At 35.7% G+C, this 11,180-nt stretch overlaps 1 protein-coding gene across 1 annotated transcript in view; it reads left to right on the top strand.

Annotated features, from left to right (window-relative positions):
* AP1AR (adaptor-related protein complex 1 associated regulatory protein) overlaps nt 1-10,826 on the top strand; it is a 17,264-nt gene extending 6,438 nt beyond the window's left edge. The window contains exons 4-10 of the mRNA XM_009888190.1: nt 562-587; nt 1,471-1,567; nt 2,342-2,440; nt 5,610-5,671; nt 6,765-6,838; nt 7,790-7,918; nt 10,392-10,826. Coding sequence (XP_009886492.1) covers nt 562-587; nt 1,471-1,567; nt 2,342-2,440; nt 5,610-5,671; nt 6,765-6,838; nt 7,790-7,918; nt 10,392-10,657 — 753 coding nt within the window. The 3' untranslated portion in view covers nt 10,658-10,826. The remainder of the gene's footprint in view (nt 1-561; nt 588-1,470; nt 1,568-2,341; nt 2,441-5,609; nt 5,672-6,764; nt 6,839-7,789; nt 7,919-10,391) is intronic.
* Nucleotides 10,827-11,180: the final 354 nt, after the last annotated feature.

The raw sequence follows: 11,180 nt of genomic DNA, 5'->3' as shown, positions 1-11,180 counted from the left end.
AAGAAAGAAAAAGAAAGAGAAAGAGGGGGGGGGGGGGGCGGGGGAAGACTTGAAGGAGAATTTGCTTTTGGTATAACTCTTGTATAAGACTCAGCAAATGCTCTCTAGCTGAGAACATAAATGCATCTGGGTTGTTTTGCTAAGGAAAGTTTTGGGAGTGCTCTGTCATTACAATTAGGGGTAAACTGGCTGAACAGTACTTCAGAAAAATAAAAGTTGGTCTTAAAACTTCACTCTGCTAAATGTAATACAGCTTGATAACCGACAGGACATGCACCACATTTTCAATAGCCTGCCCTGTATTTAAAAACATGAGGAATGTTTATTTTCAGTTGGAAGTATTTATTTGTTTTACTTAGTCAGCTGCTGCAGTTGATTGCATAATGAGTTTGTTTTTGGTTTTTTTTCAATCCAAATTCAAGGAGTGGATTCCCCCCCCCAAAACCCAAGATACGGAAGAAACTATGATTTCATCTTAAGATGAATCTTAAGATTTAATTTTAGAATTGATTGATGGGATTCTCCAAAACTTAGACTTACTTTTTTTTTTTTTCTTAACAGGGGGAAAGCCCAGGAAGCAGTCACAGGTAAGACTTTGAGATTCTGGACCTCTCCTTCCCTCTGCTCTCCCACCGTGACTATGAAATTTTTCAGAGTTCCTGTCAAAACCCTTTCTATCTTTTTAGTTGTCAGATACCTGGAAAGAATACATGTCAAATTAACCTTAATGCTTAACCACATTATAACAGTTTAGGTGATAATGCATCATGCAAAATCTATACAAGACAGTTAAAACAGTCTGTTGCTAAGAGACTATTTGTTTTTGTTCCCAGGGTCGGCATTTGATGTTACATAGGTGTTAGTGCTACCATTTATATAAGCAGTAGAAATTTTAGAGGTCTGCTCTATGGGAAACATAGGACGGCACCCAAGTGTATGCTTTGGTTGTCTAATTCTAGGCATTTTGCATTATTTCAGTTTGATAGCTCCCAAAGTGTTAATCCCTGCCAATGGTCCCAAAGAAGCAATATAGCAAACCTTATAATTATTCCAATGCTTTTGTGGTCTTTTCTGTTAGATATACAAAAGTAGACATAAAGTAGGCAACAGATGAAAGGGGAACGATTTACCATTAGGGAAACAAAACAAGTAAGAAAAAAAGTGAGATTTCCACCACAATGATATTAACCACTCCATTCCAGTAGTTCCGTTAGCAAACAGTGTTTTGAAAATATGCTTTCTATAAAGATACAAAAAACGGTTTGCAAGAGTAAGGAGAGAGAGTGTTGTCTTGAGTAAACTGGAACTTTGGAACTCTGCTCTCAGGAGGAGCAGGCCAAAAGCACAGCTTCTTGAATTTGCATTAAAGGACGCGTTAAGAAAGACAATATGGATATGTTTAAGTGCAATTTAAGGTTGTCATGCGTGAATAATAGATGGAGTCTTTTTGTGTTTCTCTCATGCTTTTAGACCTCTGACTGAAGAAGAAATTGCTGACTTGAAAGACAGACATTATGACTCCATTGCTGAAAAGCAGAGAGTTGTTGATATGAAACTTCAGTCAGAGGTAAGCAGTTAGCATGGCCAGTATGCCTAGTATAGTTTTTCTTTTAAAGTAGTTAAGATCAGCCATGAACACAAGTAGATTCCATTCGCCTGAACGAAACAATTGGGTTTTGTTCATCAGTTGGTATTTTTTAATCTACAAGACACGGATTGCTGCGCAACCAAGTTTGCATCAGAGATTGCTTCTTTATAATAGCCCCTTAGCTGAAAAATTGAATGACTACGCTGGCTTTCTTACTGAGATCTGTTAAATCTGAACTTTTTTTTTTTCTTTTATGGAAGGCAAAATGGGGTGTATACTTGATTCAACTTTTCTCATGCTCAGTTTTTTTCCAGAGCTTTTCTTAAGGAGAAAAACCCCATAATTTTGTTGTTTTGGTTTAGTGTGTTGCAGCAATTAAGGGAATATGATGTGGAACACAACATAGAAATTGACAATGATTTCTAATAAAGTACCAATGAAATATGCGACTGAAAAGATTTAAGTCTTTCACTGCGCAGTTCATAATAAAATGCAACATGCATTTACAGCAATTCACTAGTAATGATGTTTATTCAATAGGGTGATGTTTAGTTATCTAAATTTCTTGGGGTGTTTGGTGGGGGGAAGCTGTTAGATTCAGTTAACGAAGAAGAATGTTTTAGCTATAGTCATTTTTATTTCATTTTTATTTTGTAGTAGCTCTTCTTTTGTTTTATTAAACTTATGGCTTTATTCATAGGAAGATAGATAGGTTCTGCTTTTGTTAACCATTACTATTTTGTTCATATACAGTTAGCCTTACAAGAGGAGAAGTTAAGAATAGAAGAGGAGGCTTTATATGCTGCACAACGTGAAGCAGCCAGGGCAGCAAAGCAGAAAAAGCTCTTGGAGGTGAGGGGAAAAAGACCCCAATATATATCAGAGCTTCTGTTCTGTTTCTATGTATGCAGACTTTGCTACTATCTTTTACATCTCAGGAAACATAATGAGGAAGTTGCTTTGGCTTGTAAATTCAAGTGGAGAAAGAAATACACGATGTGAAAGTACAGCTGACTGGAACAGCTGAAAAAGACCAGAACTGTTTGAAACAGCTTATGACGCTGAGTATAGATTTTAAATGAGATGTATGACTTGAATCTATAATTAGCTTAACAGACTTCTTACTTTATATAGAAGATACTGATCTTTAATGCAAAGTGATTTATGATGGGTTTTGAGTATAAAAAAAAAAACAAAAACAAAAAAAAAACCAAACCAACCCTGAAATTAAGCACACATTATAACATCATTTAGACTTGTAAAATATATGTTATGTATTTGTGCATTTAATTGTTCCTTATTTCTGTGGTTTGTGTTAACATGAAGATACATGTTTCCAAGTTGTCTGAATTTACTGTTGACCCTGCTTGGAGCAGCAGGTTGGACTAGATGACCTCCTGAGGTCCCTTCCAACCTGAATTGTTCTATTGTCATGTGATCAGTATGTCTAGTAGCCAAAGCCCAGTAATGACTTAACAGTAGACTTTCTTTATTTAATATGTCTGTGCCTACTTTCAGATGCCTGGTGCCTATGCTTTTGGATCTTGATCAAGCAAAACAAAAGCCATGTTATGTTTTCCTGCTTTTTTGAAAACAGATGCTGTTCTGTATCCTGATAGCATTTATTACTGATGGTTTTCATGTTGCAGTTCAAAGAATTATGTCTTATCAGTGCGTTTAATATTTTTGCTAATTTTAATTAGCAAATCTACTTTAATAAGCAATTAAAGTACGTGTTCTCACATAAATTTCAGCTTGCCAGAAATGTGTATGTTAAAAAGAACTTTTTCACTTTTTGCTGTTTGTCCATAACATGTATGGCTGGAGTTGTAGCGTGTTCAGGGAAACAGTCCATTAGGTATGTGACGTGTTCAATTAGAAGTAAGTTTTCAAAAGTTCAGATTTGGACTAATTGGAAAAGTCCAAAATCAACACTAGGTATAGGGGAGATCTTTAACCCTAGTGTATTGTCTATATTCAAAAGAGCGTGAATTGAAAATTGTTATTGCCAGAGTGATGGTGATGACTTGAGAGTTCATCTAATATTTATGTTGCTAAGTGTAGGTCTCATTTCACATTTCTCTTTCTATCCTCTTGTCATTTGGCATGGCAGGGTTAATTCTTTCTGACCTTTTTATGCCTGCCTTTTTTTAAACACTTTTGGTCTATATAAAGTCAGCAAAACTAGATGGTTTTATGACTTTAATGTTTTTTTGTCGAACTTCTGTGCAAGAAATGCTATTTTTCTTGTCTTTTAGTATTTTTAATATGCACCTCTTCTAGTCAGGACCTAAGATAGAATGCATTATAGAGATTTTAATTTCCTCCTTGTAAAATTAGTACCACTTACCTCCTTTACAAACAAACCCCCCAAAACCCACAAGGACTATAAGGATTTCTAAGGAAGCATTTTTGTGTAGATACGCATCAAGCATGTAACCTTTCTAAATAAACTAGAAACCACTTTTGAATACATAACTCATCTCTCTTCTGTTTGTGGGCAGAATTTTTTCTAAATGAGAAAATGGCTTTTTCATTGGGAGTATGGCATCAACGTAAAACTTAATTTGGCTTGCTGATGTTGCGCTACTAAATGTCAGGGCTTGTAACAGTGGAGAATTTTTATGTATGTGTATCCTGGAACTTACAGTGCTATATATTTGTATGTGACCTGGCAAAATGAGTAGATAATTTAAATTGGTTTTTATGTGGGCATATGAATCTTAAAACAAAATTGTTGCATAGATCTGTAATTGATTTTTACAGACTTGTTAACTATGTTGGTGCTAAATTCCTGTCTCTTTCTCCCTGCGTACTTCACTCTTCTCACCTATAACCACCGCTATGTGATATTTCTCTTCTTCTACACTTCCCATTTCCTTACCGGTTTCAATCTGCTTATTCTGAGAACTTGTATTTAGATACCCGAGATGGAAAATGTGCCAAGCAAACGAAGTCATCGTCCTCTTGGGATTGAAAAACACTAGCTAGTCTCACTAGACTATTTACCCAGTGAAGAGCGATTCTGGGGTTTTTTACCCCTGCTTTTCTGCTGCAGGGACAGATCCATTAAGGCTGAGAATAGATTTTTCAGAAAATACAGTAGCTAGATACATTAGACTTGTCTATAAAACTAGCTTGTTCATTTTTATCTTAGTCTTTGTCATAATTAGTGAACAATTATGCTTCATAACTGATTTACCTTTAATCCCACAGTTGATGTACCCAGGCTTTATGCTCTCATTTTTTTCAAGGCAGGAAAAAGAAACTTGAGACAACTTATGTTGTTTAAAACTTAAGCAGATCCCTACTTCTATGACATCTTTTGTAACTACAAAATAAATGCATTTAAGGCTTGTCTTGCATTTTTAATTCTGTTTTTGCCTGGTGATACCATGAAAGCCACTTCTACCTGGAGTGTAGAGCTATTGATAGTTTCGACCCAGCAAGGCAACCAAGCTTTTATTAATATAAATGAAGCACTTAATGCTGATACAGACAACCAGAGGAGATGGCAGTACTGCTTTGTACAGGGATAAAAGGACACGTAGGAAATGTTTCATTTTAAATGGTAGGCTGACTGTTCTTGCCCACAGAGCAAAACAACTCAAAAGTAACCCAGATATTGTGTGTTGAAAATAGCTGTGGCTTAAGGAGAGAAGAGAACAGAGGCAATCACGAATGGTGCTCACAAATTTCTAGACAAATTGATGTGCTTTTTTCTTTTTTGCATGAAATAGGTTAAAATGTTGAGAGCTCTATTCACAAAGCACCTTCTTTTACATTGAGACATTTTGGGGATTAAAAACAATGCCACTTGCATTTAATGGTCCCTTTAGTATCACAAGATTTGATCTTTATTTGAATGAAAGTCAGTCTTTTCCCAAGACGTACTTAGACTGCTCCAAGGACCAGGACAATGCTCCTTCTAATATTGTGGTTAAGGGAATGCTTAATGTATTGAGTATATTACTGCAAGTGATTGCATTCAGCTTTTTCAACAATTTACCTCTTTCCATAGCAACGTAGGCAGCAAAGGATAACACAGCGAGTGCACGCTGTTAATAATGGAGAATATCAGAGGTAAGACATAAAATTTTATTAGTGATAATTGAGAACCATGACTGTTTTTACTTCTGTTCATCTCCCCCCTCACCAAAAAAAACCAAAACCCTAAACATGCGATTTTCAAACCTTACATATGCAGCATTTCTAAGTCAGAGTTGTTTTCTTTGGTTGTAGTATTCTTCACACGGAATAATTACTAAATGCAAATGGTTTACCATTAATCTGCAAAATTAGAGGGTATATTGCATTCATTTTTGGTTTTTGCTGTAGTTATTAGACTGATGCATACAAAATTAGACCTCCTCCCAGCTATTAATATAGATGCACGTAAAGAAAATCTAGTGTTTTATATTAAAAAGGTGTTTATATGTAAAATCTTGGCTAATATAAAAATATTTTTATTATTCACAACCGTGTTTGAAATGCCAATAAAAATACTCACTAATCAAATGGGGGATTGAATGGTTTATATAGTCTGGCCGTTTCTTCATTAATTTTATTTACGTACTTCTTTTCGCTCCCACCTTCTGTGTTCAGTGTTGGAGGGGAAGGAAAAAAATAACAACCCCACAAAAGACACCCCAAGTAAATTTACTGTGGAATGGTATTGAGTTTAGAAAAAACTCTAAAATCAAACACCTATTTTTAGATGGAAGAGAAGAAGGATCGGAGGGATTTGCAGTTAGGGAAGTCTAGCTAGACAAGGAGCTGTGAAAACTGAGGTTTTATGGCCTGAGTAGGAACTAGCCAGATTTTAGAAACAAAGGACTGCAGTAGCAGGATTTGAATTCACGAGTTTTAAAAGGAATTGAAAATTAAGGAGACCTTATCTAAAGTGGCAAAGGTTGAGAGGGGAAGAGTTGTTTTGTGACAGAAGTTAATTCATTTTTAAATGACAATACTACTAAAAATTGATCAGAAGCTCAGACTGGGGGAGGATGTGATGAGTAGGAATGGAAGGGCATTTTGTAGATCATTTTAGAAAGATTTTATTTAAAGGTGTATGTGTTTTGTAGTATAGAACTGAGAGGCATGTCGATTAACATATCCTTTGTGGCATCATTAGAGGTTTATAAAGCTAAAAACAACACGTGCATTGTTCTTGCAGTTCTGTGGCAGAGGAAGATCTTGATTCTTTCTTAAGAAATACAAAATTCCAGTATGAAGCTTTTCGAAGTAGCAGTAAGTCTTTTTCTTATGCATGTCTTTAAATGTTAAGTGACTGAGGAGCACAGAATGCTATTTCTTACTCTAGATAAACACCATTTATTTCTATATTAATATATATTAATATTTTTATATATACACATAGATAAAAAATGTTTATACATACATTTGTATTAACAAATGTGATAGAAACTTATTTTCCTCTCTAATCCCTGATGCTTCAAGTGTTCAGAAAACACAGCATATACCGCTTGTGCTACGGCCATTCCAGTTTTCAAAAGCAAGTTCTGTAAGCAAACAAGTCCTGTGCATGGATTTTATTTTACTAAGGCTTTCCAACCATCTGTATGGAAGCAACGTCGATACAGCGAGCTTTTCTTGTAACACCTAACAGTGTATTAAAGATGCACATGTGAGCGTATAGCTCTTTTAATCATCTCTTAGCAAAAATAATTAGAATCATACTAATGGTATTTTTTTTTCTAATGAAGTGCAGGAGAGGATTTAGCTGCTTATAAACATGTAAGTTTTGATGACAGTACCTCATAGTCACTAAGAAGTTGGAAGACTGATGGTAATTCTTGGGGAAACTCTGCCTGTAGTTTAGGTTTTTTGCAGGGAGGGTTGGGTTTTTGTGGGGTTTTTGGGGGTTTTTTTTTGGTTTTGGGTTTTTTTTTTTTTTTTTTTTTTTTTTTGCAAGTCTTCACTCATGTCCAGCTTACACCTTACTAAATTCCTCTATAGTTCTAATTAGTATTGCTAAATGTCCTTTTGTAATATCTTAGTGATGTTTGCTCTTAAAAAGCTGTTGTGTATTTGAAGTGATGGATGAAGTGCTTTTTCAAATGTTCTGGAGGTTTAAAGGCAACAAAGCACAATAAAAATTTTCTTTGAAAGTTTAGTTTTGCATATTGAACCTCACATTCAAGTATGTTTATGAATTAAAAATACTTTTTTTTTATATAGGACTTTCATCTGATGCTACAGTGCTGACGCCCAACACAGAGAGCAGTTGTGACTTAATGACCAAAACAAAATCGACGAGTGGAAATGATGACAGCACTTCATTAGATCTCGAGTGGGAAGATGAAGAAGGTATTTATTCTGCTGTTCAGTTTCGTTTTGAACTTCCAAGTTAAAAATGCTGACAGTTTAAACTATATTGATTGTAAATTTGTTGTTTTCAAAAGGGAAGGTGATTGAAAACTTAATTCTGATGGAATTTCTGCAAAGTCTGTTGTGATTAAACTGTAAAGTATTTTACTTAAAAAATTGCTTGTTTTGATAGGTTATCTGTAATAAATGATTTTACTTCTTTGGATCGTTCAGTATATGGCCTTTCTGCATTTTGTGGAACTGACTTGTAAACTCAGAATAAAACTAACGGTAAAGAAATGCTGCCCTCTTGTGAGCCAGTAGCAGAAGGAGCAGCTTGTTCTGTGTTTTAAAATGTGGAAGTTGGTCAGGAGTCTGACTGAAGTATGTCGGGAAGCATTGTTTCTTTAAACCCTAATTACTTTTATTGTAATGTCTACTGGAAACTTAGGCCTGCATTCCAGGTGAGTATCCCGACTATCCTAATTGCTGCTGCTGTTTTGTTACAGATATTTTCTGTTCACTTTAGTAAAATCTGCGAAACCTCTTATCTTTGTTTCAAAGTTAATCCAAAATTTTCATACCTAGAGTCTTGAAAAGCTCACAAAAAGTAAGCTAGGATTTATTGTAGCCAACGCATAAGTTTGGTTTGCGTGTGGTTTTGGTTTTTTTTGCTTTAATAGACTGTTTTTTAACAATCTGTTTGTAGTTAAAATGTTTAGCACTGTTGAGAGCACTAAACTGTCTACTTCAGAAACCTGCTTTGAAAGACTTAACTTTCACAGATTTGCCCAGAAATAACCAGCATCTTTTCTTAGCTAGTGTGTCTGAGAGCTGTTAGCGTTCTAGAGGAACTGGAGCTGGGGCAGGATCACGTATCTTGACATACGCTGGATTTTACATCGAGAGTAATTAGCACCGGTGCAGAAACGGTGTTCTGGGAACTGTGTATTCTACATTGTGCTCAAGAAATGGGAGAAATGCATTCTCTGCTTATTTTTTATTTTTTTACAGATTGACTTGTCCTCCCGCTTCACTGAAAGGGTTATTAGACATTGGAATAGGCTGCCCAGAGAGGTGGTGGATTCTTCATCTCCAGGGATGGAGAATCCACCATCTCCATCCTCTTCTTATTATCTTTAACTGCAGTGGCCAAGCTGAGTTCTGATTGAGCTTTGGCCCTTCTAATTTCCCCCCTGCATAGCTACGCTTATGCTTGAGAACATAACTTGTGGCTGTAAAGTAATGAATGTGGTCATTTGAAAGAAGTCCTATGCAATATTGCAAGGACTTTGAGTAGTTTTTAGCACATTCTTGGCTGATCTGGCTCAGCTTCAGTGTATTAAAACCATCTCTCTGAAGGGGATGACTGCTTGCTTGGAGTAAGAGGTTTAGTTACTGTGTGTGCTGTCAATAATCTACTGTAGAGACTGAAAAAACTCCAAAACTCTAAAAAAGTAAGTGTATGTGTAGGGAGTGTTAGTGAACTGGGATATTCGTTTGAGGTGGATAACAGCTTCAGTGAGCTGTTGGTACCAAAGGATTAATCAAGTTAAAAATAGCTATATTCTGGAAGACACATGAAATATGTAAAATCTATTATTTGAGTCTGATGAAGGGAAAAATTTACCTCTTAGATATTTTCTTCCTGTGGCTCCCACCTACCCCAAGAGTTGTGTGTTTCACTTGCAATATGTAACTTTTTAATTATAATTTATTAGTTAGCTAGTTACTCCAAATTTAAAAGAGGAGTTTATTTAGGAATGTATGAGGAGTCCAGTGAATAAGAGTATCATAAATCCTCCCCTTTTTCCTTTCCAGTGGTGTGGGAGGGTTTTGATACACCATGAGAAAGTCTATAATTTCTCACAAAATAAATACCATTTCTGATGTAGTTATGCAGTTTTCTGACCAATGTTTTGCCTTATTTTGTGTGAGATTAAATACACCTTTTCAGACAAACCGAAAATGTTTTCCTGGACAAATGCACCCAATATCTAGCTAAATTTTAGCTGCCGTTTAAAATGTTTCACATGGTGATGTTTGATCAGTTTGTCAGTAAGTTACAAGGGCGATTAAAGGCTTCCCTGGACATCCAGCTTTTCTGGAAACGGCACAATCATCTACTACGGCAAATGGATCTAATATTTATGTGCATTTTACATGTAGGGCAGCAGGCTGCATATATAGGAGAAATAAATGCTGCTGGTGAGTTGTTTCACTATGTTGTGTGTCTTCCTTAGAACGCTGTAAAACAACATCACTGGCCGTTGTGTTCATTTGGGCCAAAATTGACTGCGAGCTGTGGCTTTGATGTGAACACCACCGCCAGAAAAAACTAGTGTGATGTTAAGGAGTGAATTAACCAGAATCTGGATCTCTAAAGGATTCTTGTTTCTTTTAACGTTCTAAAACAAACATTAAGGTACTTCCCTCAAAATTGTCTTTCTCATAAACATGTCTTAAATTGCAGGCATGAACAGAATGATTCCAATGAGAGAACGCTCCAAAACAGAAGAAGATATACTCCGGGCGGCACTGAAATTTAACAGCAAGAAGACTGGAAGTAATCCAGCTTCAGCATCTGACGATTCTAACGGATTGGAGTGGGAGAATGACTTCGTTAGCGCCGAAATGGATGATAACGGCAATTCAGAATACGCCGGATTTGTAAATCCTGTTTTAGATTTGTCTGCATCAGATGTGAGGCTATCTGATTCTGATCATCAAGACAGATAGTGAAACTGGGTGGCCCCTGTTTATGACCAAATGGTGAAAAGTGAAATAGAATGTACAAAGGCAATTTGCTCTTTTATAACGTGGTTCTCCTTTTCTTAGAAATTGATCAGCAAAGAATGGGAATGATTTGCTATCTGAATTAATTCAGAATTAAGTGCAATTTTATCATCTACCTTCTAAACTTTTATGAGAACTGGGATGATTCTATTGTGTATATTTCTGGGTATCTGGATTTAATATAAAAATTATCTGCACTAATTTAAGCTTCATAGCTTGCATATCTATATTTTAACTAGCCTTTTTTTCTGGATGTTGTTTCTACTGATTTTTGGTTTTAAAATTCATCATTGGCCTAACACTTATCTCAGAAACAGTCATATAATTTATCAAATACTTGAATATAGGAAAATAATTTAAAAAAAAATAATTATTTCCAATATGTGCTTTTTGACTTGTTCTTTAGCTACTTAGAGGGTGTACTTAGCCAGCTGCAAAACAAATACCACACGTGTTAAATTGCAGT

This window comes from Charadrius vociferus, unplaced genomic scaffold (assembly GCF_000708025.1).
Source record: "Charadrius vociferus isolate BGI_N301 unplaced genomic scaffold, ASM70802v2 scaffold767, whole genome shotgun sequence".
Taxonomy (NCBI): Eukaryota; Metazoa; Chordata; class Aves; order Charadriiformes; family Charadriidae; genus Charadrius; species Charadrius vociferus.
This window is presented reverse-complemented; position numbering and strand designations above follow the sequence as displayed.